Source organism: Hyla sarda, chromosome 12 (assembly GCF_029499605.1).
Source record: "Hyla sarda isolate aHylSar1 chromosome 12, aHylSar1.hap1, whole genome shotgun sequence".
NCBI classification, from domain to species: Eukaryota; Metazoa; Chordata; class Amphibia; order Anura; family Hylidae; genus Hyla; species Hyla sarda.
The window spans coordinates 49,309,290-49,337,000 of record NC_079200.1 but is presented as its reverse complement, the minus strand read 5'-3'; the positions used below and the strand labels follow the sequence as shown (position 1 = coordinate 49,337,000).

General features: G+C 42.4%; 1 protein-coding gene across 9 annotated transcripts in view; it reads left to right on the top strand.

The window, feature by feature from the left end:
- MAPT (microtubule associated protein tau) overlaps positions 1 to 27,711 on the top strand; it is a 120,153-nt gene that overhangs the window by 55,188 nt on the left and 37,254 nt on the right. For 7 of the 9 annotated variants that reach the window (XM_056548644.1, XM_056548646.1, XM_056548652.1 and 4 more), the window contains 3 exons: positions 12,275 to 12,424; positions 13,608 to 13,727; positions 22,306 to 22,392. In XM_056548644.1, coding sequence (XP_056404619.1) covers positions 12,292 to 12,424; positions 13,608 to 13,727; positions 22,306 to 22,392 — 340 coding nt within the window. In that variant the 5' untranslated portion in view covers positions 12,275 to 12,291. Of the gene's footprint in view, positions 1 to 4,218; positions 4,379 to 12,274; positions 12,425 to 13,607; positions 13,728 to 22,305; positions 22,393 to 27,711 lie in introns of those variants that run through there. The other 2 variants (XM_056548647.1, XM_056548651.1) reach the window with 2 other exon arrangements.

Below are 27,711 nucleotides of genomic sequence, written 5' to 3'. Positions count from 1 at the left end.
TAGCACCTATATTTCTTTCACAAATACCTTCTTTCTGTTGCTCACTTGGTTTGTCATTCTGTGCTCTAGAGGGGGTGTGTCCTCAATCTGCATGACTCATCTTCCTCCCTAAGTCTGCTTGGCTGTGCTGGGTCTTTGCCCAATCACTGCAGGCTGCTTTGTAACCCCTTCCTCTCTGTTTTTATGCTGCAGTCTGATAAGACAGGAGTGAGCACAGATGTGCTAGTACCACCCTCACTTACTGGTCTTTTATCATGCCTGTGCTTCAGTTTGGACAAAGAGAATGCTGCAGCTGGACAAAAATTATGTTCTTGATGATGTAGGGACCCCTAGAGGTCTGTTTTTATAAGCCATGATTTCTATAAAAAAGGAATAATATTTTTTATAAAGTATATTAGAAAGGTTAAAGGGGTACTCCGGTGAAAAAAATGTTTTTCAAATCAACTGGTGCCAGAAAGTTAAACAGATTTGTAAATTACTTCTATATGCTCCACAGGGAGTTCTTTTCTTTTTAAATGTCCTTTCTGTCTGACCACAGTGCTCTTCTGACACCTCTGTCCATTTTAGGAACTGTGCAGAGCAGGAGAGGTTTACTATGGGGATTTGCTCCCACTCTGGACAGTTCCTGAGTCAGACAGAGGTGTTTTTCCAAGTTGTAAACCATATAAAAAGGTTTTGAATCTGACAATGCCCATTTAATATAGTTGTTGGCTGAACATTTCCCCATACACGTGCATTCTTTGCTCAGTGCGCATGTGTCCTTATAGAGAAAAGTGAGAAAGCTGCAGACAGACTCCTCTGACAGCAGTTTATTTCTCCAAGAACAAAAAGAATGGGAAGGAGAAGCCCAAAGTGCTTGTTCTTTCTCTCCCCCCAACATCTGCCACTGTGGGGACACCCCCATACACATTAGAGGGTCAGCAAGTATTGTTTTCAGGCCTTGAACACTGTATTTACGGTAATTCATAGGGGAAAATGTTTTTAAAGGGACATTTGAGAGTACAAAAATATAGACATGAGAAATCTTAAAGGGGTACTCCGGTGGAATTTTTTATTTTTTTTAAAGCAACTGGGACCCCCGCTGGGGACCCCCGCGATGACTCCTGTGCACCCCCTTAAATCATCAGCCTGGAGCTATGTTTGCTCCATGGCTAATGACGGGCGATACAGGGAACGGGGTATCGTGACGTCACGGCTCCACCCCTTGTGCCGCCCTGCCCCCTCCCATTGACTTGCATTGAGGGGGAGGGGCATGATGTCACGAGGGGGTGGGGCCGTGAGGTCACAATACCCCATTCCCTGTATCGCCCGTCATTAGCCACAGAGCAAACATACCTCCAGGTTGCTGATGTACGGGGGTGCAGCAGGAGACATCGCGGGGGTCCCCAGCGGCAGGACTCCCGTGATCAGACATCTTATCTCCTATCCTTTGGATAGGGGATAAGATGTCTAGGGGCGGAGTACCCCTTTAATGGATTTGAATACTTTTCACTGAATTTCCACCCAACTTCTGTTAATTGTTTAAGCCGTAGCGAGATTTTAAAGGAACCTGTTATGTGCTTAGCATTGAATTAAATCTTGTTACTGAGACAACAGCCGAATGACTCTGCCAAATGAAGCACGATAATGGATCACGTCTCATCCATCAGCTATGGGCAGCGGGTAAGGCTGTGTGAAAAATAAAGATGAGGAGTCTTAGCGGAGAAATTTGTTATTATGGCATTCTTGGTATTGGTGGTCTTTCTGTGGTATGAAAAAGCTATTATAGTGATTAAAAATGTGTCTTGGTTGATATTAAGAGGCATTGAATCAATCCTAACATTGTGGACAATCTTATGCAAAGTAGGCCAAGCATTGACTTGCATGGTGGTGCCAGAGAGTCTAAATGCCGTTTGGCACTCTCTTTAAAGGGGTACTCCGGTGCTTAGACATCTTATCCCCTATCCACCGCTGGGGACCCCCGTGATCTTGCACGCGGCAGCTGTCACGCCCTCTCCCATAGGCTTGCATTGAGGGGCGGGGCATGACGTCACACGAGGCGGAGGCGTGACGTCACACATCGTCGGCCCTGTGGTCGCCGGTAATCAGACCCGGAGCGAACACGCTCCGGGGACTGATTATAAACGGGGTGCCGCGTGCAAGATCACGGGGGTCCCCAGCGGCGGGACTCCCGCGGTCAGGCATCTTATCCCCTATCCTTTGGAGAAACTTTACTAGTTCACAATGTTTTATTATTTTTGTATTAATTCAGTCTAAATTCACTTTGAAACAACTTTGTAATAGGTCTTGATTGAAAACCATTAACCATTTTGTACGTACAGCTCCTATGCAGACCTATGTGTCTCCATGGTGACAGACTACAAACAACCCCTGTGTTGTCTGACCCTGCACTAACACTTTCTTCAAATTGTCCCACATTTACTAACAGGATTACGACTCTTTTTGTCGCACGGAAGACCCGACAAAAAGAGTCGGCATCCTGTTAGTAAATGAGGGCCAGTATGTTGGACACAGGGTTCATGGGCAACAGAAAAAACCCGACAGAATCTGAATCACTCTGAGTGAAAAAAAAAACTACAAAATGGGCGTTGTTTTTGGGAAAAGGGGCTTTTTTCCTACATTTCATCCAAAATTACTCGTCTTTTCTGAAAATCACTCCGAAAATCATGCAAATTTTCTGGGAAGAGAACCCTACACTTTAAAGCATGTATAAAGTTTCAGAAAGTGGAGTAAATTCTCTGGCTGTTTGCTCCTTTGCCTGCCTCGTCTTTTTCAAGCGATTCTGTTTTATTTTTTTGCACAATTTATTTTTTAAACAACGTTTTAGCTTTATTTTCAAATTTTTATCAGTCTTTCCAAAACATGTCTTTTTTTCCCTATTGTTTCAGTAATAATGGTGAATAATAATAAAAAAAAAAAATATATATATATATATATATATTTATACTCATTTTAATACATATATATGTGTGTATATACATATATGTATATATAGATAGACTATTTTATTAAATGTATTAATCTCTCTCTCTCTCTCTCTCTATATATATATATATATATTTATAAAGTTATATATTTCTATACATTTATATTTTCACAAATTATTATTTTTTTCTTTTCCCGGTTTTTATATTAAAAATTTGTTGCACTGCGACAGAATTTTCATTGCGCCAGATTTATGCATGCACCAGATTTTAATGTGCGACAGTATTAACCCTGCAACAGATTTTACCATGCGACAGAAATTACCGTGCAACAGATTTTTTCCCTGCGACTAAAAAGATCGGGAAAAATGCGACAGATTAGTAAACACCAAGAGAAAAAAAGGTCGGAAAAGCAAAAGTCAAACACAAACCGACACTCCGCTCTTAGTAAATGAGGGCCATTATCTCATTCCAATTTGGAATACAAAAGATCCTAGAAGGAAGAACAAACTGCAATACATGTCATAAAATAAAATATTACTACCATCAAATGGTAGGTAGTGCATCTAAAATAAGAAACAAAGCAGCTTATGAATAACCTTGGTTAAAGGGGTACTCCGTTCCCTTGCTTTCAGAGCTCCGCTCCCCAGCGTCCGGAAGTTATTGTTCCGAACGATGTGTGTGCGGGCTTCCGTGTTCAGGGCCTCCCCGTCGTGACGTCACGCCCGCCCCCTCAACGAAAGTCTATGGGAAGGGGGCGCGACGGCACAAGGGGGCGGGCATGACGTCACAAGGGGCAGATGCTGGGGAGCGGACCTCCGAAAGCAAGGGAACGGAGTACCCCTTTACAAACTCTTGCCACTTGGTGTCCACAGCTCCTGTGCAGATGTTTATGTCGCCATGGTAACAGACTACAAACAAACACATGGAAGCTTTCATAGAAGCTGTACATAGAAAATGTTACTAATGGTCTTGAATGTCCATTTTAAACTATTACAGTGCGTATCATGAGCCATGTTATGCATTCTTTACCTGTATGTGTATTTTATAGCATTGGTATCCAGAGGCATAGCTTGTAGCTACTGTGTCTCAATGCCAAAGTACCCCAAATAGTGTAAACAACGACATGTGTTAACTTCATAGATGACACTTCCTATTCTTCAATTGCAGCCACTGACCGAATTAAATTCCTCGGAGCCTCGCTCGCAGAGCATTTCGATACTGCCCCTATTCTGCCAGTGTCTTGAGATAAACTGCTGACTCTCTCAAGTATTTCAGAGAAGGGGGGAGCCTGCAGCCTCAAGATAAAGCATTCGCCATGTCATGAGGATTCCCTGCTGGATGAGATAAACGGCAGAGTCCTCCCATTTTATCTGTCCCCGATAGAGCCTATACAGGGAGATATTGCCCATTGTAACACAAGTGCCTTATTGCACTGGGGCCCCACGTAAAAGGTAGGTCATGGGCTTTGGCTTTTGAGGTTCATTATTACATTCTGTATACAGAGACATAGGGCAGAATTGTGTTGCATGTTCAGGGTAAAGCAGTTTTCTTCTCTGCTCAGGTTTCAAGCAGTTTTAACATTCTATTGGGGTTTTCAGTGATCTAGGTTAGAGCCAGCGGGTGCCAAGAACGTTGCCTCGTCCATCCTTACAATTGATAAATAGAGAAAGAGTTCTCTTCACCTTGGCATGGGATAGTTGCCCTTATTGTAAGCAGTGGAAGGGTTCCTGTGGTGTTTTTAACCATTAATGTGCCGGCGTGGGACTGACTTGCAGGGCGTTTAGGATGCATAGAAGTGTTTGCAGCTTTTAATCATGAAGATGCAGGAGCAAATATGTAAAAGTAGACCTACCTATGCAATTACCTACCCATGTTTCCTTTACTGTGCAATGAAATGAAATAGAAAACTTAGCGTACAGTCACAGAGGATGGATTGCAATAATAATAATAATAAAATTCTAATCATTGTAACATAGTTAAAGGGGTTATCCAGCACTTCAGAACGGGACCCCAACTCTTCCCTCTCTACCTCTGGTGCTCCTATAGACAGTGCATGGAGCATGTGCCTTCTACTGTCCCATGCAGCAGGGAGATTTGGGGCCCCGTTCTGGTGATCTTAGGGTGTTCCAGTGGTCAGAGCCACCATTCCCTCCACACTTATTCCCTAGTGCTGGATAACCCCTTTAACCTAACTATTCTACTTCCCTACAGTACACAATATAGGTCCAGAAGCTAAGAAATGGGAAGTTGTTTGGCAAGCTGCAAACACTAAAGAGCTCTTGGATATGGGTACATTTAGTCAGTTATTAGTAAGCATCTCCCTATATCTTAAATTCCTGGACCCCTGACAGATGCAACAGGGCTTTTAGGTTAAAGTGATTGCTTCATATTGACAACTTCTTAGTCAATAGGATGTTGGAAAGATGGCTACTGACTGGTCCCACAGGCATGGTAAGAAGCATCAGATTTCGTTCTGGTGAACCTAGTCTGTTCCTGTATGATATGGTGGCTACTTATTTGAGTGGCCGCATGTACAGTGATATTACATTTACACTTTGGTGGCTGCAAAATTCCTCTTCAATATCAGCAGTTGGATGGGGTCTTTGTGGTGATGATCTGATGGCTCTATAGGGTTGTCTGTGATGAGACAACCCCTTTTTTTTGTAGTTATTCCTGAATATGGTATACCTTAATTCTGACATTAGAGATGACTATATAGACCCACAGCAATGTTATCTGGATGTCGGTGCAGAGATTTTGTTTCTCTAACTTAGAAGTTCTCAAGTCCAAGTTACTGAAACAACTGGATGAGGACTCACTCTAATGGCAGTAATCTGTGACATAACACTTGAAAAGGCGCATCCAGGGAAGTCCTCCCTGACATGGCAGACAGGCTGGCACTGTTCCAACCATAGGCCTGAAATTGATAAGCAAGACTCAGAAAGGCCCTTGTTTACATTTATCCTTTCTGGAAAAGTATCTCCTTCATAGAGATCAAGACAATGTAGACATTCAACATTCATAGGTTGACATTTATAGGCCCTGAACTGAGAACTTACATGTGGCTCAATTGAAGACCAGACCCTGACTGACCATAACAGGTTTAGGTACACCTCTTTCCCCAGGAAAGGAGGTTTACATTTGGGACTGGCTCCTGCATTAATTGGCTAGGAGACTACATGTGACCAAATAAACAATTCAGATGTGAAAACAACCCTTTGTACTGCGGTTACCTCAGTGTATGGATGACATAAAGGATATTGCAAAGACATACAGTTTGTAAACTTCTCTATTACCTGGGATACATAACACATATGTCCTTCAAACCTCCAGCAACTCAGCTATTCGACAGTTGTAATGGGTAGCAGCTGAAACTGCTGTACTGAGACACAACATAAGTGCCAGGATAGGTCCCAATGAATATGTTTAATTGATCTTTAGCCCCCCATTTACCTGACAGAGGCCAAAAGTGTACCATTGTGGTCTCTGTTTGTGACGTATGCATTAGAGTTTGCTGGTTGGAATAGTGCAGATCTCTATGCTAATCCATTTAGCTGGAACCCAGAAAAAATGTATAAAGCATAGAATACTTGGGACCCTATCTATGACAATTGCCTTTAAATGGGCACTGTTATCATACTTTATTTTTGATATATTATTCCTTACATTATTTGAAACATATTCCTAATATATTTCTTCAGTCAATTCTCTCTATATTTGTGTTTTGTTGCCTTTGAAAAGCCGGCCACTAGGGGTCTCCCTCCAAGTGCTGGCTGCAGTGCGGCTGACGTCACATCTGAAGTCGAACTGATACAGGCCGAGCATCAGTCCGAATTCATACCGGGCATCAGTCTGAATTCATACCTGCTGTCCAGTGCTCGCTCCCTGCCTGTCAATCAGTTGATGTCATGAATCAATGGTCACTGTTTAGGGGGTACTGTACTGTTGGCTGTATTTGTGGGGCACTCTGGTACTGGTAATGGGAGGCTCTGGCTACACGTAAGGGGTCGTGACTCATGTATGGGAGGGGCCTATTTGTAAACAATTAATTTTTTTTCCATCTAACATCTGTATACATCAGCATTGCTATCCTTGCCAGTCCCATAGTGAGTGAACATGCTTGACCACTCCCGCGCTGTCATCCCAGTCGCTATACATACGCCAATTGTAGTGCAGGGGATGTTTCATCCTGACCATACCACATACTACTGGGATCATGTGTGAATTCACATGCACTTAGGGAAAACATTTAAGCAGGTATATTCTTCATTTGCCCTTCATCATATATTGCTCCTAAATGGTTTTGTAAAGTGACAAATTCTACAAGTCCTGGCCCAGGGGGATCATCCGTTTGCTGAACGTAGTTCCTTACCCCTTCACTCCTGTATGAGGAAAGGGAAGTGACAGCCCCTGTGGGCACCACATACCGGTGCCAAAAAGACTTGTAACTTTTTGTTAAGCCATGCTGCATTAAGCTGAAGCACCTCATGCTCAAAACACTTATCTGGGTCATAAAGTTTCCCTTTAAAATCTTTGAATTTTTACCACTTCATAGAAATGTGGCAGCAGATATTCCTCTCTATATCTCTCCCTTGGTGATCTCAACATCTTGTTGCCGGCGCAGGTTTTCTTACATAATACGGTAATAAAATGGCTTCAGTCCAAACATGGCTGCAGTGTTTTCGGCTCAGCAGACACCTCATCCTCACACTGAGATGATTTCTCAGCAGCTTCTTGATTTTAACACTTTTTCGTGATATATGACTACCTTGGTTTTTACACAAACCCCCCTCCCTCCATCCATGTCGTGCCCATTGGAAGGAAAAGCTTTTATGTAGCGGCATCTGAGCAGATCACAATGCCAGTGTTTATGTGGCTCTCAAAGAAAATGCCATTCACTAAAGTACAGTGATCCCTCAACTTACAATGGCTTCAACATACAATAGTTCCAACATACAATGGGGGGTATGTATCAATAATGGTGTAGCAATGTGTGATTTTATGTATGTTTTCTTGTCAAATGGAGCATATTTGTGCCAAAATTATAAATTTTTGTATGCAAGTTTGTCATTTTGGCACAAGTGTAGCCCTACAAAAGGCGCAGACCCCAGAATTCCAGGCAGTAAATCTGACTTTGTGACGTTCTATTGTTGTAGCTATTTTCTCTGTCACTTTATTCATGGTGTAGATTTGCACCTAAATGAAGGTATTTGCGCCTAAACTTGCGCCAAATCAAAAAGTCGCAATTAATGAATTCCAGACCAAAGAATGATTTTAACTGAAATCACGACTAACAAAGTGAAATCAGTGATTTTGTTCTAAACCATTTGACGCAATTGTTTGTCGCAAAAAGTGACATAAAAGGAAATTTAAGACAAATCATAGTCAAAAAAACAGGCTAAAATTCTTCATACATACCCCCCAAAGTTTTTTCTGGACCATTGTAACCAGACTCAACATACAATGTACAGACAGTCGAGATCTGTGAGACATGTCACAACTGGAGGAACTGAAACAATCAGAATGGGCATTTTACTGGTAAATCACCTGTATTACTGAAGTGCATGCACTGACTGGCTGTCTGGTAGCGCCCCCTACAGTACAGGGAGGAACTACAAGTTCTGTACTACTCCTTACCTGTGCCAGGGTTAGCTGCTCCTTTGGACACCAAGTAAGGGTGGCTCCATTTGGGACACTGTGTACTGTATAGGACCCTAAAGAAGCTCCTGTCCTCTACATAAACCATTGTTTCCCAACCAGGGTGCCTCCAGCTGCTGCAAAACTACAACTCCCAGCATGCCCGGACAGCCAACGGCTGTCCGGGCATGCTGGGAGTTGTAGTTTTGCAACAGCTGGAGGCACCCTGGTTGGAAAACACTGACATAGACAGTGATTTACAGCTCCCAGCAGATCTTTCTTACTTTTATATGTAAGGATTTGCTTTATCTATATTAGTTATCTACTTATTTTTCTTTAATCCTCACTTTTTCCTATTTTTGGATGACATTTTGGTGGCTTCAGAACCAATTACCACGTTTCCATAGAGTTATTGTCTCAACATACAATGGTTTCAACATACAACGGTCGTCCTGGAACCAATTAATATTGTAACTTGAGGGACGACTGTACATGTAGGATACACAGGAGCAAGCAGACATATTATTTACAGTATTTTTCTGGAAGCACATGACTTATGATTTCATTCTCTGGGGACTATAAATACTACACAGATTTACTGGGAGCCACGTCAGTCTGCTTATAAATACGGCCTTGTGTGAAACCACTTGTCCCATTTTATTTATTTTTTTGTCAGCTGGTAAGCAAAGGGTTAACCGCTGAGTGGCGAGTCTGCAGCAGAAATGCATTTTTTTTTTTGTACTCACTATTATTTTTATGTGATTGTTTCTTACCTGAGCCAGTAATTCATGTTGACAGCGACTGCGGGACTTTAAAATGTATTGCATCTGAAGGTAATATTGAACAGGCTGCAGATCTGAGCTATTTGTCAGGTCGGGAGGGATCTTGCTGGGCTAGAAAGTCAAGTTATGGAATAAGACATTTAGAAGATGCTCAATATGTCAAGTGTAACATACGTACGTCACCAATGCGACCCTTTAGCATCTATTTGAAGACAGGGTCTATTAAAGGGGTACTCCAGTGGAAAACTTTTTTTTTTTTAATCAACTGGTGCCAGAAAGTTAAACAGATTTGTAAATTACTTCTATTAAAAAATCTTAATCCTTCCAGTACTTATTAGCTGCTGAATACTACAGAGGAAATTCTTTTCTTTTTGGAACACAGAGCTCTCTGCTGACATCACGAGCACAGTGCTCTCTGCTGACATCTCTGTCCATTTTAAGAACTGTCCACAGTAGGAGAAAATCCCCATAGAAAACATATGCTGCTCTGGACAGTTCCCTAAAATGGACAGAGATGTCAGCAGAGAGCACTGTGGTCATGATGTCAGCAGAGAGCACCGTGTTCCAAAAAGAAAATAATTTTCTCTCTAGTATTCAGCAGCTAATAAGTACTGGAAGGATTAAGATTTTTTTTAATAGAAGTCATTTGCAAATCTGTTTAACTTTCTGGCACCATTTGATTAAAAAATAAAAAAGTTTTCCCCCCCCGGAGTACCCCTTTAAAGCTGTCCAATAACCATATCTTATTTGAAATGGCAGACAAATAAAAAAATACACAAATCTACTGTATGTTTTCAGCAAAAACCCATTACCCCTTTTTATCTACTGGTACAACATGTCCAACAGTACAGTACAGAAAAACGGCGTGGTTTAGTATGGGAGGCAGTTTGCTTTAGTAAAAACCAACTTGCCCTGCTGTGTCTGGAATGAAGTCCAGGCTATGTCCCATGGTCTCCAGCAAGGACATACATACCATAAAGACAGCCTTTACAGCTGCTATGGGGCCCTAAGCAGCCCTGGATGGTCCTATTCGTTGCACTCCTGTTAGGACTCTGTGCATGACTCCTCTACCTGGGGGAACTGCATTGTTAGCAATGAGAGTAGTGTGGGTATTGGCCTAACGGTTGTGGAAAGCAACCCAGACCTCTCTGTCCATGGGGCCGGACTTTCTTTTATGTACACCACTGGTCTCCAGTTCTTCTAAATTCTGTTCTAGAGGAAAGTTTCGCATATTGGGAGACCATTGTGTATTCCTCTGCCAATAAAGGAACCACTCAGATGTGATCTTATTAGGTGGACGTACAGTGCTGTGGGCAAAAAATGTATATAACTGTGGGCAAAATATGAATACAGATGTTTCTCGGTAAAACATAAATGTACCACAAGGAAGCGATACCTCATATTGGATGTAATAAGAATAGGACTGCCACAAACAATCCAATCAAAAGAAGCTACAGAGAAGCTAAAGGGTTACAAAGCTCATTGAGGGATATGGGCCTTAAAGGGGTTATCCAGGAATCGAAAAACAGAGATAATTTCTTTCAAAGACTGCTCCCTGTCTGTCTCCAGGTTAGGGGTGGTTCTGCAGCTCAGTTCCATTGAAGTGAATGGAGTCCAAGTTGTAATACCACACCCAAAGTGGAGACAGACAGGGAGCGGTCTTTGAAAGAAAAAAGGGCTGTTTTTCGATTCCTGGATAACCCCTTTAAAGGGGTTGCCTGGTGGAAAGGTTTAAAAAAAAAAAAAAAAACTGTACATACCTTTTATGCTCCCCCGCTGCCTTCAATGATGCTGCTTCCAGTCTCTGGTGCTCTCCTCCTTCAGGTGCTGGGACCCAATACGTCGAATGTCGCTCAACCAATGATTGGCCGCAGTGGTGTCCTGCCTCAGCCAGTGATTGGCTGAGTGGAAATTTACATAGTTGGCCCAGCTGCGGTCTCTACGGTCCTCTTCCTGGTTCTGGGGCCCAACTTGACGAGTGTTGTTCCATACGCCACACTGCCACTCACTCATCCAATCACTGGCCGAGGGGGGAAATGGCTGCGGCCAGTGATTAGCTGACCTTTAGTCTCAGGCATCGACACCGGCAAACAGGTAGAGTAGGTCCCCTTTGTACCTCTAAAACAGCATTGACCCATTAAGGTGGAGACTCCACAAGACCTCTTAGGTTGTCCTGTGGTACTGGGTGCCAAGATATTAGCAGCAGAACCTTGAGAAACAACTTTTGCAGTGTGGCCATGGCATTATCTTGTTGAGGAAGGCCATTGCCATTAGGGAAATGCCCTGCCATGTAGAGGTGGACTTTGTCCATACAAGGTTAATTAGGCGGTACATATCACAGTAACACATGAATTCTAGGCACAACGTTTCCAGCAGAACATTGCCCAGAGCATCAAACTACTTCCATCTTCTTCACATACTGCATTCAGGCATGGGCACTCTGAACAGTCAAGGGCTTAGCAGTCCCAAGCACCGCATGCCCTGCCATTTTAGATATGCTCTGACTTAGTCATCAAGAACTAACTAAATCTGTTGATTGCCGATTGCGAGCAGAATAACTGGAATATGCAACTCTAAACCCTGCAAAGCTGATACGTCCACATTAATAACCCTGATGTCCATATTCGTTTTTACAAACTCTGGGAATGCATCTTGTCTGGGCACTTTCTCCGAGCGCAGTCATTGTGCTCCTTCTGGTCCCTGGCAGCCGCACAGTAATTGACGTTCCCCTGCGGGGTATACAGCCCAGCTTGTAAAAGCACATTAATGTCTTTGAGATTTTCCTGATGCCGTCGTCTGGCAGTAAACTATACAAGCGAGGGTTTAACTTTAGCACTTCATTGCCATCTTGCCATCCTTGTTGGTACTGCATTGGTGCTTGTCTATTAAATGATGCTTGAGTAACGTGTACTCCTATTTGTTACCTAGATTCATCATACTCCAGGATGACTGATCAGTATCAGGACTATGATGCAGTGGGGGACCGCGCCGGTGATTCGGGAGTCGCTGGTGAAAATGATGGTGGCCACGCACAAGAAGGGGTCATCAGGCTGCCAACTGCATCACATCACGGAGATGGTGAGTAAAGAGCTTTATACAAGTGGGCCAAAATGCAATGACATTGTCGCTGGCATTGCTGACTCACTGCCATGGTCGCCTACAATGTACATATCACCCTTTATTATGATCTATGGGCATGTCTCTTGTAAGTCTTATGGGAAACAAACAGCACTCACACAAAAACACCTGAATAGGATCCTTAAACATTAGGGGATGGGTATACAGTGGTCCCTCGAGTTACAATATTAATTGGTTCCGGGACGACCATTGTATGTTGAAACCATTGTATGTTGAGACCAGAACTCTATGGAAACCTGGTAATTGGTTCTGAAGCCACCAAAATGTCATCCAAAAATAGGAAAAAGTGAGGATTAAAGAAAAATAAGTAGATAACTGATATAGATAAAGCAAATCCTTACATATAAAAGTAAGAAAGATCTGCTGGGAGCTGTAAATCACTGTCTATGTCAGTGTTTCCCAACCAGGGTGCCTCCAGCTGTTGCAAAACTACAACTCCCAGCATGCCCGGACAGCCGTTGGCTGTCCGGGCATGCTGGGAGTTGTAGTTTTGCAACAGCTGGAGGCACCCTGGTTGGGAAACAATGGTTTATGTAGAGGACAGGAACTTCTTTAGGGTCCTGTACAGTTCACTCAGTGTCCCAAATGGAGCCACCCATACTTGGTGTCCAAATGGAGCAGCTAACCCTGGCACAGGTAAAGAGTATTACAGAACTTGTAGTTCCTCCCTGTACTGTAGGGGGCGCTACCAGACAGCCAGTCAGTGCATGCACTTCAGTAATAAAGGTGATTTACCAGTAAAATGCCCATTCTGATTGGTCAGTTCCTCCAGTTGTGACACGTCTCACAGATCTGGACTGTCCGTAGCATTGTATGTTGAGTCTGGTTTCAAGTTACAATGGTCTAGAAAAGACCATTGTATGTTGAGGCCATTGTAAGTTGAGGGATCACTGTATATATATTGCTCCCAGTCCTTGTAATTTTCAGGTATCGTTACAATATGGTCTTCTAAAAACAGAGCTCATCTTAACCCTTTCAAAGATTTCTCGCATCATTGCTTACACTTGGGTTTTACTACTATAGCTACTTTCAGTTTTCAACATATTTCTTAACCCTTGAAGCCTAAAAAAAATGTCTTCTTTTATCTTAATTTTGCTTTTGGCCTCTGCTGTTACCATGGCAGAACTGCCTGGCTATACACTATGCCTATTACAAAACCGCATCCCAATGGCTCCTCTTGCTGGCATTGAAGAACTTTATGACCCCCTTGTCGCTGGGGAGCGGTTTACCTGTAGTTCTCCAGGTAAGGCTTCAGTCTCCGTGTAGAAGGTAGCAGTGACTTAGATCCTGTGTGTTTAGGTATGTGCGTCTAGAATGTAGAGGACATTGTATGGGGTCTGGAATTGTTGACATGCCGATTACAGAATTTATTGCCAAATTCCCGTACTCATTGGCCCTCATTTTCTTAGAAAATCGGGTTGTAAGTCTATGTTGCTTTCTTACCCGACTGCTTTTTTCCCCTGGTATTTATTATTATGTCGCATCCTGTTTGTCGCACGTGGGTTTTGTAGGTTTTGGTTTCCAACTCCTCTGAGTTGTCGGGAAAAAATCCACAACAATTCAACAAATTCGGGTTGGAAACCTTTATAAATACGTGGGAAAGCTCAGAAATGTCGGGTTACGGCCCTTTTTCGGGTTTGGGAGAATCCACATCGGGTCCGTCGGGAAAAAATGTTGCATCGTGTCGCAGACTGGCGCACGATGTCTGCGACATGGCGCAGACAAAGATGCGCCAAAAAAAACAGACAAAACAAGTCGGGTTTAGAATAGTAAATGAGGGCCTATGTGTTCTAATTACTATAATGGATCTTCAGTCTCCAGCCTACATTCTTCATTACAGTATTCAATATTCAAGCTTGATAATAATCCTGAGTCATTCTTGCCGCATTGTATATTGATGGTGAGGCACATATAGCACTAAAGTGCCAACATCACCGCAACAGTGGATCGCAGACAAGACAATCCTTATCAAATGAAACAGTAAGTGACAACACTCTGATTTACTATTGTAAACTTGACCTACTTTTGTCGGGGTGTGCATGACATTGTGGCGCACTGTGCCAAAATAATCCTACAAACCTTGTGGTTGCCTGTAAAAAGGAGCATAGTTGTCATAATGAAGGGGCGTGTTCTTACAACCCAACCTATTTACCGTATTTTTCGCCCTATAGGACGCACCGGCGTATAAGTCGCACCCAATTTATAGGTGCAAAATCTTAAAAAAATAAAGATTTTGAACCCAATAGTGGTCTTCAACCTGCGGATCTCCAGATGTTGCAAAACTACAACTCCCAGCATGCCCGGACAGCCGTTGGCTGTCCGGGCATGCTGGGAGTTGTAGTTTTGCAACATCTGGAGGTCTGCAGATTGAAGACCACTGCATAGGAGGTAATACTCACGTGTCCCCCGCCGCTCCGGACCCGTCACCGCTGCCCTGGATGTCGCTCCGTCGCTGTCGCCGTGTCCCCGTCGCCGTGTCCCCGTCGCTCCGGAACGTCTCTGCTGCCGGACGGGTATCCTCGCTGATGTGATGACGAGGAAGGAGAGCGCCGGCCATACAGGGGATCCCTGAAGGGAGAAGACACCGAGGAGGCAGGTAAGGTCCCTCCCGGTGTCCTGTAAGCACTAACCCGGCTATTCAGTCGGGCTGTTCGGGACCGCCGCGGTGAAATCGCGGCGGTCCCGAACAGCCCGACTGAACAGCCGGGTTAGTGTCACTTTCCCTTCAGATGCGGCGGTCAGCTTTGATCGCCACGTCTGAAGGGTTAATACAGGTCATCAACGCGATCGGTGATGTCCTGTATTAGCCGCGGGTCCCGGCCGTTGATGGCCGCAGGGACCGACCCGATAGGGGTGTATTCACTGTATAAGACACACCGACTTTTTCCCCCCAGTTTTGGGGAAGAAAAAGTGCGTCTTATACGGCGAAAAACACGGTACTGTTGAATTCATATAAAATTCTTTAAAGGGGTACTCCGCTCCTCAGCGCTTGGAACAAACTGTTCAGAACGTGAAAGCCAGTGCCGGGAGCTTGTGACATTATAGCACCGCCCCCTCATGACGTCATGACTGCTGTCACGCCCCCTCCCATAGACTTGCATTGAGGGGGTGGGGCATGACGTCATGAGGGGGGGGCTATGACATCACGAGCTCCCGGCGCCGGCTCCAGCATTCGGAACAGTATATAAGGCTGGAAATACCTACCATAAAAAGCTTGTCAGAACTTTCCTGGCCTGTGTGTCCAATTATTTAATAGAGTGAAGTCATGCAAGTCAGGAACAGCATCCCTCACTAATAAAAACCCAACACTCTTAGTAAATCAGGGCCTATGTGTTGATTAAAGGTCTAATGGTAGTGTTAAAAAATGAATTTGATTCATATTAGAAACACCGAAAAACTAGGAACATTAAAAAACAAACTGAATGAATGTAAACACATTTCAGGCCCCTTATACAGGCCCTTACTGGCCAATAATTGGAATATTATACCTATATAAACAGGATTCACTTTGAGTCACTCTATATGGTGCACTGGTGTAACAATTACTTTTACATGGCCCCCTGAATAGTAATGCCTCATTAAAAACGACTTAAAGGGGTACACCGGTGGAATAAACATTTTTTTAAATCAGCTGGTGCCAAAAAGTCAAACAGATTTGTAAATTACTTCTATTTAAAAATCTTAATCCTTACAGTACTTATCATCTGCTGTATACTACAGAGGAATTTATTTTCTGTCTGACCTCAGTGCTCTCTGCTGACACCTCTGTCCATGTCAGGAACTGTCCAGAGCAGGAGAGGTTTGCTATGGCGGTTTGCTCCTGCCCTGGACAGTTCCTGACATGGACAGAGGTGTCAGCAGAGAGCACTGTGGTCAGACTGTAAACTCTAAAAAGAAATACAACTTCCTCTGGAGAATACAGCAGTTGATAAGTACTGGAAGGATTAAGATTTTTAAACTGAAGTAATTTACAAATCTGTTTAACTTTCTGGCACCAGTTGATTTAAAAAAAAAATTCCACCTGGGTACCCCTTTAATGTTGTATTGGGTAGGCGTACTACATGTATGAGAGTTTTCTTTTGCTAGGGTGGATTTTTTCATTGCATATCCCTAAGTGAATCCACAAATTTTCATGCAAATTGACCATAAATAGCTGAGTTGTAGTACCATGCTGGATAAGCATTGATGGGGTCAGTGTTATTCCATATATGGACAGGGAACCTTTGCTCTTCTGAATGTTGGGTTTTATGTTAAGGACCCACTCCAGAGTAAACATGGGCCTATAAGATTAGAAACCTAGAAAACCCTAGAAAATCCAGGGTATTCCAGGAATTTTATTTGACAGGGGCTGTAAAGTTAGTGTAGTTCATAATATAGTGTCTGTACCTGTGTTTCATGGCTGGTCTCGCAATTCTTATGTGATCTTAGCCCCGATGTTTATTTTTAACAACATGCAAAATGAGTGTTCTCTCAGGTTTTCCCAGGTTGCAGTGCTGCCGGGATATTACATCACTAGTCAGGTGTTCAAAAGGAGCCTGTCTTCTTCAATGGGTGGAGCGACCGCTGGGTGGGGGGTGGGGGGTAGTATCATTCTCCCCAGGGCTGCAGGGAATGGCGTACACGTAAAAAAGATTCCAAAGTTCAAAATTGCGTATTTTTGGTCACTTTGGATAACATAAATAAATGTATAAAAAGCAATCAAAAGACCCATTAAAACAAAAATGGTACCAATAAAAACTTTAGAACATGGCACAAAAATTTGCCTTCATACAGCCCCATATATGGAAAAGTAAAAAAGTTATAGGGATCAGAAGATGACAATTTTACACATATTAATTTTGGTGCATGTAGTTATTTTATTTTACTACTTTAAAAAAATTATAAAACCGATAAATTAGGTATCCTTGTAACCGTATGGACCTACAGAATAAAGATATGGTGTCATTTTTACTAAAAAGTGCACTGCATAGATTGGGAAGTTACAAAACAGCGTTTTTTTTTCCCAATTTTGCCCCATAAATAGTTTTTTTTCTGGTTTTGCCGTAAATTTTGTGGTGAAATGATTGACGTCATTATAAAGTAAAATTGGTGGTGCAAAAGATTAGCCCTCATATGGGTCTGTAGGTGCAAAATTGAAAGCATTATGATTTTTAGAAGGTGATGAAAAAAACAAAAATGCAAAAACGGAAAATTCCTGCATCCTTAAGGGTTAAACAAGGGATCCTGGGATTTATGGTTGGAGGGAGGGAACTCCAACAAGAAATAGCCATTTGACAAAAAGAAAGCAGCAGCGTTATGGTGCACTCACAAGACAACCATTTAGCCCCAAGATAGGCACGGATCCTTCCTAAGCATGTCCATTACTGTCTGGCAGGTAAGTACTAAAATCACCTTATGCTGGAGAACCCCTTTAAGGAAAAGTTGCTGTTTTCTCAGTGTGCAGATGGTCATGGAAACTAATCAGATTGCTTCTTTTATTTTTTAGAGGACTTTTTTTTTTAAATAAAAGAAGCAATCTAATTAGTTTCTATGGACAACTGCTTCACCTCTACACAGGTTGTAATAATGCCCCTGCCCCTGTGCTTAATAATCCATCCCAGAATTATAAGCATGCCAATCCAAGTACCCTAGGGCACAGGTCTAGCACGTTACTCTGCGGATCAGGTTCACATTTTAGCATTTGACCGGATGCCTTGACATTCCATGTTCTTGTCACCCTCTCTATTACGAAAGCTATGCTAAAACTAGAGGGAGGTGAAATAAGTTATAGTTTCTTGGTATTAAAGGAAAACGCATGTAAAAGCCGGACTAAGCTCAGATGTGAAGGTGCAAAACTAGTATATGTGTAACATTTTAAGGGGTTATCCCAAGAATAAAGGCCAAACATGGGAATAGAAGCCAGTTGTCCCCCAGATGATTGGGGAGATAGTGTGTATATTCGGCCCCTGCTCCATTCATGGTTTATGGTATTTCTGAACATAGCAGAGTTCAGAGTGTCACAATTTTCGTAGGTCCCATAGAGATTAAATGGAGCATCAGTAAAGCATTAAATTGACCTCTGTTTATGTGATCTGTGGGATCTGACCACTGGAGTCCAACCCCCCTCCCCCCTTATATCAGCTAGCTATCCTCTATCCCCCACTTTTAATTGCGGGTTAACCCCTTTAATAGAATTAGTAGGAAGCAGCATTTTATCTCTATTGACTCCATATAAAATAGCCTCATTCTGTTAGGAAACTGAAAGACACAGCTTGAGACTGGTGTGGAGACCAATAGACACAGAATTCTGAAAACAGGTTCCCAGCTTATGCTTGAAGGCTCCTTCCGAACTTGTGTCCCAAGTCTTTACATAACTGCAAACAAGAGAATTACAGCAGCTCACTGCTAGTGCCAAGATATATGTATAATATGACACATTTTAATTTGCAATACTGCTATAGAGAAAAAGTAAAAGTTTTTAGAATACCATTTGGCCAAATAGTGTGTACCATCCCAACACAGTAAGGTGATCTTATTTGGGACTGACCCTACATTATAGATATGCCTTTCCTGGGCTGGCACTTAGCTTACAGATTCCGGGTGCTTTTCCCTGCTTAAAGGGGAAATACAGTGGAAAACTATTTTTTTTTTTAAATCAACTGATGCCAGAAAGTTAAACAGATTTCTTAATTACTTCTATTTAAAAATCTTAACTCTTCTAGTACTTATCAGCTGCTGTATACTACAGAAGAAATTATTTTCTATTTGAATTTCTTTTCTGTCTGACCACAGTGCTCTCTGCTAACACCTCTGTCCATGTCAGGAACTGTCCAGAGCAGGAGCAAACCTCTCCTGCTCTGGACATTTCCTGACATGAACAGAGGTGTCAGCAGAGAGCACTGTGGTCAGACAGAAAACAACTTCCTGTGGAGCATACAGCAGCTGATAAGCACTGGAAGGATTAAGATTGTATAATAAAAGTAATTTACAAATCTGTTTAACTTTCTGGCACCAGTTGATTTTAAAAAAAAAGTTGTTTTCCATCGGAGTACCCCTTTAAAAGTGCGTGCTGCTGTGGCTGATATACCAATGCAAACAAGAAAATGACAGCAGTACACTGCTAGCACTAAACTATATGTATAATATTAATTGTTGTGTTTTTTTTTTCTTCAGATAAGACATGAAGCTGTATTAAGCCTTAGTGTATATCATATGAAAATCTATTTGAAGGGTTATTTTTATGTTGTAAAATGATGGCATATTGCTAGGATATGATCAGAGGTCACCCGTAGAGTGACACCCGACTTCCTGCTGTGCAGGGAACTGTACCACATTTACTGTGTGTTTTAGACACTTTTTACACTCTGTGGGGGAGATTTATCAAAACCTGTGCAGAGGAAGAGTGGTGCAGTTGCCCATAGCAACCAATCAGATTGCTTCTTTCATTTTCCACAGGCCTCTTTAGAGGCCTGTGGAAAATGAAAGAAGCAATCTGATTGGTTGCTATGGGCAACTGCACCACTCTTCCTCTGCACAGGTTTTGATAAATCTCCCCCTGTATAACTTGTGGCGTGGCTTAGTTGTAAAATGGGAGTAGTTGAGACGCAACACTGTGGGGGGGATATTCAAAGAATTTAGCACCACTTTTCTTGCTTTAGCTGGGCCACATTTTCTTAAAATGTGGCGCACACTATTAGCGCCACATATTCAGATATTTTGCACCGTTAGCAAGTTTTTTGAAAAGGGGTGTGGTAAGGGCGTGATTAGGATTTTTGTGCTATTAGCACCCTATTTTCGAAGGTTTAGCACCAATTTCTGGCACACAAAGTGTCACAGCTAATACCAAGTGTATTTGGTGTGAAATGATGTGCTTTTTGTGCTATTTGCTCCAAATTTTCAAAAGCCCAAACACACTTCTGAAAATGAGACGCAGTTAACACTCTTTGCGGTGCAAAATAAAGAGCCCTAATAACACAAGTCTTTGAATATTCCCCCCACTGTGTGCTGAAATTGCACCAAAATTTTGGTGCAGAATTCTGGTGCAGATTAAACCAATTTATAGGTAATGTAAAGTTAGGCAAAGGTGTCTTAAGACGCGTTTAGCTGAGCATGCGCAGCAAAACGCATTGCATCTTAGATAATAAAGTGTTCTCCTTGCACCTGAGTTGTGTCTATCCCGGTCAGCGCCGATGAATTCCTAATCTTCCTTGAAGTCTTGCTCTATCCTCCACGCAATACTAGGAAGGCTGCAGATGGGATACCTGTTTTCTTTACAAGTGCTGTCTATTGTTGTGTATGCAGGTACACAACCTGAGTTGGTAAGCGACTGCTACTCCCCTCCCCCTCCACCAGATTACTGGTGATACTCCACACGGAGCGCCTCTGTTTCTCTTTTTAGGAACTGTCCAGAGCAGGAGAGGTTTGCTATAGGGATTTGCTCCTACTCTGGACAGTTCCTGACATGGACAGAGGTGTCAGCAGAGTGCACTGTGGTCAGACAGAAAATAATTCCAGAAGGAAATACAACTTCCTCTGTAGCATACAGCAGCTGATAAGTACTGGAAGGATTACGACTTTTAAATAGAAGTAAATTACAAATCTGTTCAGCTTTCTGGCACCAGTTGATATGAAATAAAAATGTTTTCCACCTTTAAAATGTCCCACAAATTGGGATTTAGTCGCTGTTATTTCAACAGACTTTGTATAAATCAATAGTACAAACAAATAAAAAACTATTTGTAATATATCATATCACAGAAAAATGCCTCTTTCTCCTCTTATCAGGCTTCTTTCCAAAGCCCCCTTCCCCTTTCTGCTAAACTCATCATTTACTCTAAAAGCTGCTCAAGGTTGCATGCTGCCCATAGGAGTTTCAGGATATGGTGGTGTAGGAAGAGGTAGTTACTGGAGGGAGTCGGAGGCAGTTATAAAAAAACTTTAGGAATTAGTATAAGTTCTTATCCCAGTGCTGGATCCACAGCTTACACTGCATTGGTCTGCTCTGTAATGTCCAATGTGCTTCTGAGAATGTACTATTGAACTATAGGGGAGCAGGATCTCCTATTGTGTGTATGTGTGCAGTCTGTGAGAGACATCATAGCAACTAGTCTCCTGCTTCTTAGGGTGTGCTATAGGGGAGCGAGATTCTTTGTTCTGTGTGTTTGCAGTGTATGGAGACATAGCACTAATTTTCACCAATTATCTCAGGGGCAACTGAAAATTAAAGATGGAGCCTGCAGAGGGTAAAACTGGTGAAAAAGGCCATATACGGGTTAAATAATTAAAAAAAGGTTTCCTGAAACAAGAGGTACACTTTTACTGTGGGTACATATGTAAATGTATCTAATTCTACACAGGTTCTAGAATCAGACATAAGCTCTACAAACCCTCATTCTGTGATATGTAAGGCTTCAATGCATAGGATATTATAATCTGCCATAAATGACCTCCTATTCACGCCTCTGTAAGACCCCCTGTGAGCTGTATGCAGTTTATTAAAGTGATACAAGTCACTGATCGGTTTTCAGGGGCCCCTTTATAATCTTTTTTTTTATATGACCAATTGACAAATCTGCCCAGTTGAATAGCAATAAAATAACAGGAACATAGGGGGTTAATAAAATCGGCAGTAATCCACTTCATTCAGACAGCGGGAGGCCAAAGGTAATCTCATGAACTGTTGGTTGTAGAGTTAAATGTCCCGTTACTTTCTGTGGGCACTGGGCAGCCACACATTGGCACCTTGTTAGAAAAGAACCTGTAGGAAGTTCGCTTTATGGATCATATGTATTGGTCCAGCTGTACACAAGCTTAACCCTTACTCTTCTATCATCCTATTGCAGAAGGAAGCACTGGGCTAGAGAAGGAGCTGGCTAATGGTGAAACAGTAAAAGAACAGGGTCGTACAGAGATCCCTGAGGCAACCACTGGTAAGGCAGAACATGGCCGGGTTAACCACTTACATGCCGTGACCTCTCTTGGTACGGCTTTGCCTTCGCCATCCTTTTGCCTGTGCTTGAGTTTGCATTTCTGCTCGGAATCTCTTGATGCGGAGCATGCATGCATTGTGTGTGATAAAAGAAAGCTTTGGATCCAAAACACAAAATCACAAAATCTTAACTCCTCACATCCAAAAGGTAGGGGGTAGGGGACTCTCCTAACATGCCACCATCTTAATGCCAACCATATAAACAATAGTGTCTCCAAAATAGTGTTCCCCTCCTGTCTATTCTAGCAGCTCTATTACCAGTTGAGTTGTTTCGAAACAGCGCCGCTTTTCTACGTGGGCCGTGTCTGATATTGCAGCTCATTTCTATTTGTGTGGATAGGGCTTTGCTGCAATAATAAACAAAGTCTGTGGACAAGAGTGACAGTGGTTCTGGGTAACAAGGAGAGACATAGTTTGTAGATCACTACTGTAGGACATCACTTAAAGAATAGGTCTGCTTAGGAAATATATGTCATGTAGAACAGACTTTCCCAAATTGTGGAGAAACAACTACAACCCCCATGCTTTGACAGCGGAAGGCTATGCAACAATAAAACAATACAGGGGATGCAGTCAGGTCACATGATACCAGGTAGATAGCTATGGATCCATTGGGGGAGATTTATCAAAGTTGTCTATGTCCCGCATCACTATAGACCAAACTACAGAGGGTTAGTCTGGTCTATTTTGCACCTAATTTATCAAATGGCGCACAGCACTTGATAAATTCTGTGCACAGACTGCATGATCTATGCTTTAGTCTATATTTAAACCTGCTCCAACATGGTCTGACATTTCGGCGTACTTTCAGCCTATGCGACTTGTCGCTGAAAAGTCGCACTTGATAAATTCAGCACCAATGCATTTTTCAATGCATTTCAGTCTAAAATAGACTTGCATGCATCATGTTCTAAAATTCCTCTAGAGCAAAAGTCGCAGAAAAGTCGCACAGATTTAGACTGCGACTTTCTGTGCGACAAATTTAGACAAGAAAAACCAGTCTAAATCCTTTGATAAATCTCCCCCATTGTCTCCTTTTCAAACCAATGCAGATTGGGAATTTTAATTCCCTTTTGTTCCATTGCCTTCTTTTATCACACGCCCAGTTGCCTTATTGCTTCTACTAACTTTGCTTTACTATTATGCTTTCTTAAATATCAGCATTTTCTAACAGAGGATATTCCAGTTTTATGTAAAGTTACTTATTTTTCATATGAACTTTTTGTTTCAGCTTTCCATTAATGAATGCAGTCATTCACTGACCGCAAGCAGAGAGCTTACAAAATGATCACAAACATTTAAACAAAAAGGCTAATAGAATGTTGCTGAACTGTCATGATACTTTTATATATAAGACTGGACATATCCTTTAAATCTCACTTTCACCTACACAGCATGAGGATCTCTATCTGTTCTCTTCTTCTGCCGCCTGGTTTTCTTCTTGCCTTTGCTGACACTATGGCTGTTAGAGAATAGTCACGCCGTTCCGTCTTCCGCAGCGATTATTCTTAATTTTGTCGCCAGCTACTGTTTTATTTCTGTCCTGTGGAGATCTGATCATAAGACCGTGCTGCTACACTAGAATAGCTGCAGCTGAGACAGACAGAAACAAAAAGCTCTATTCCTGCATATTGATCTTAAAGGGGTACTCCGCCCCTAGACACCTTAGCGATCTCCGTGCACCAGATGACAGGGGGGCTGCAGGAGAGATCGCGGGGTTTCCCAGCGGCAGGACATGGCGATCAGACATCTTATCCCCTATCCTTTGGATAGGGGATAAGATGTCTAGGGGCAGAGTACCCCTTTAAGTTTATACAGGAGTGCCCTGTTATAGAAAGCAAAGATAACTTTGGGTGTGTTCATTTTTTCAAGACTAGCTTTACCAACTTCTTATCTATTGCAACATAATGTCATACTGCCTTCTCATAAAGTGATGGCATATAGAAAGGATATACCATCATTTTATTATTGGTGCAACTCTGACCTCTGGGGGTTTCAGCACTGATTCAGTACTGTGGCCCCTTTATTGCATGATTGTGTACCCAGCTACTTGGCTATGCAAGGAAATGCAGCCTGCCTCATTCACTTAAATAGAACAGTGCTGCTGTTCCCTTTCACGATGAGTAGCTTAAAGGGGTACTCCGGCGCTAAGACATCTTATCCCCTATCCGCCGCTGGGGACCCCCATGATCTTTCACGCAGCACCCCGTTAACATCAGCCCCCAGAGCATGTTCGCTCCGGGTCTGATGACTGCCGATCACGGGGCCGGAGTATTGTGATGTCACAGCTCCACCCCCGTGTGACATCACACTCTGCCCCCTCAATGCAAGCCTATGGGAGGGGGCTTGCATTGAGGAGGCAGAGCATGACATCACATGGGGGCGGAGTTGTGAGGTCACTATACTCCATCTGTCACGCCCCCTCCCATAGGCTTTCATTTCTTATTTCCATAAGATCGGTTATGTTAAAATTCGGCATTCCTTTTGTTCCCCAAACATCCTGGTCCTGCCAAAATCTACTTGTTTGGCAATGTGTATGGATACCTTGTTTTGTTACTCTAACATTGCACTCAACTTCCTATAGATGGTAGTTGAAGCCTCCAAAGTCACATTGCAAATGCAACTACAGTGAAGCAAAAAAGTATTTAGTCAGCCACCAATTGTGCAAGTTTTCCCACTTAAAAATATGAGAAGCCTGTAATTTTCAGCATAGGTATACCTCAACTATGAGAGACATAATGAGAAAAAATCCATAAAATCACATTTTCAAGAATTTGTTTGCAAATTATGGTGGGAAATAAGTATTTAGTCACCTACAAATAAGCTCCAAACTCCACTATGGCCAAGACATAATCGAAGGACAGCAGAAACAAAATCATAGACCTACACCAGGCTGGGAAGACTGAATCTGCAAAAGGCAAGCAGCTTGGTGTGAAGAAATCAACTGTGGGAGCAATTATTGGAAAATGGAAGACATACAAGACCATTGATAATCTCCCCCAATCTGGGGCTCCACACAAAATCTCACCCCGTGGTGTCAAAATGGTCACAAGAACGGTGAGCAAAAATCCCATAAAGAATTTATTTGCAAATTATGGTGGAAATAAGTATTTGGTCAATAACAAAAAATTTCATCTCAATACTTTGTTATATACCCTTTGTTGGCAATGACAGAGGTCAAACGTTTTCTGTAAATCTTCACCCACTGTTTCTGGTATTTCGGACCATTCCTCCATGTAGATCTCCTCTAGAGCAGTGATGTTTTGGGGCTGTCGCTGGGCAACACGGACTTTCAACTGCCTCCAAAGGTTTTCTATGGGGGTTGAGATCTGGAGTCTGGCTAGGCCACTCCAGGACCTTGAAATGCTTCTTATGAAGCCACTCCTTCGTTGCCCAGGTGGTGTGTTTGGGATCATTGTCATGCTGAAATACCCAGCAACATTCATCTTCAATGCCCTTGCTGATGGAAGAAGGTTTTCACTCAAAAACTCACAATACATGGCCCCATTCATTCTTTCCTTCAAATGGATCAGTCGTCCTGGTCTTTCAGCAGAAAAACAGTCCCAAAGCATGATGTTTTCACCCCCATGCTTTACAGTAGGTATGGTGTTCTTTGGATGCAACTCAGCATTCTTTCTCCTCCAAACAGGACGAGTTGATTTTTTGCCAAAAAGTTCTACTTTGGTTTCATCTGACCATATGACATTCTCCCAATTCTCTTCTGGATCATCCAAATGCTCTCTAGAAATCTTCAGACAGGCCCGGACATGTATTGTCTTAAGCAGGGGGACTCGTCTGGCACTGCATGATTTGAGTCCCTGGCGGCGTAGTGTGTTACTGGTGGTAGCTCACTGCAGCTCACTAGGTCCCGTTTTTTTCTTTTCCACCGTTCTTGTGATCATTTTGACACCACGTGGTGAGATCTTCTGTGGAGCCCCAGATCGAGGGAGATTATCAGTGGTCTTGTATGCCTTCCATTTTCTAATAATTGATGATTTCTTCACACCAAGCTGCTTGCCTTTTGCAGATTCAGTCTTCCCAGCCTGGTGCAGGTCTACAGTTTTGTTTCTGGTGTCCTTCGACAGCTCTTTGGTCTTGGCCATAGTGGAGTTTGGGGTGTGACTGTTTGAGGTTGTGGACAGGTGTCTTTTATACTGATAACGAGTTCAAACAGATGCCATTAATACAGGTAACGAGTGGAGGACAGAGGAGACTCTTAACCCTTTAATGACCACGGATATATTTACGTCCGTGGCCGACTCCCTCGATATAACACGGGGTCAAGCGGGTGGGTCACGCATGTCATATTGGGTCGGTCCCGGCATGTAACTGAAGCCGGGACCAGGGGCTAATAGCTATTTACCCTTTAGACGTGGCGTTCAAAGTTGAACGCCGCATCTAAAACGAAAGTAAAAGCTCCCCGGCTGCTCAGTGGGGCTGATCAGGACCACCGCAGTGAAAATGATTCCAAAAAAATTCCAAAGTCCAAAATAGCGTATTTTTGGTCACTTTTTATATAAAGAAAAAATTTATAATAAGCGATCAAAAAGTCTGATTAATACAAAAATGGTACTGCTAAAAACTTCAGATCACGGCGTAAAAAATTAGCCCTCATACCCCCCCCCCCACACGCAGAGAAATAAAAAAATTATAGGGGTCAGAACATGACAATTTTAAACGTATAAATTTTCCTGCATGTAGTTATGATTTTTCCCAGAAGTACGACAAAATCAAACCTATATAAGTAGGATATCATTTTAATCGTATGGACCGAAAAATGTACTGCGTAGAAACGGAAGCCCCCAAAAGTTACAAAATGGCATTTCTTCTTCAATTTCGTTACACAATGATTTTTTTTCCATTTTGCCGTAGATTTTTGGGTAAAATGACTGATGTCATTACAAAGTAGAATTGGTGGCGCAAAAAATAAGCAATCATAGGGATTTTTAGGTGCAAAATTAAAAGGGTTATGATTTTTAAAAGGTAAGGAAAAAAAAACGAAAATGCAAAAACGGAAAAACCCCTGGTTCTTAAGGGGTTAAAGAAGAAGTTACAGGTCTGTGAGAGCCAGAAATCTTGCTTGTTTGTAGGTGACCAAATACTTATTTTCCACCATAATTTGCAAATAAATTCTTTAAAAATCAGACAATGTGATTTTATAGATTTCTTTTTTCTCATTGTCTCTCATAGTTGAGGTATACCTATGATGAAAATTACAGGCCTCTCTCTTATTTTTTTAAGTGGGAGAACTTGCACAATT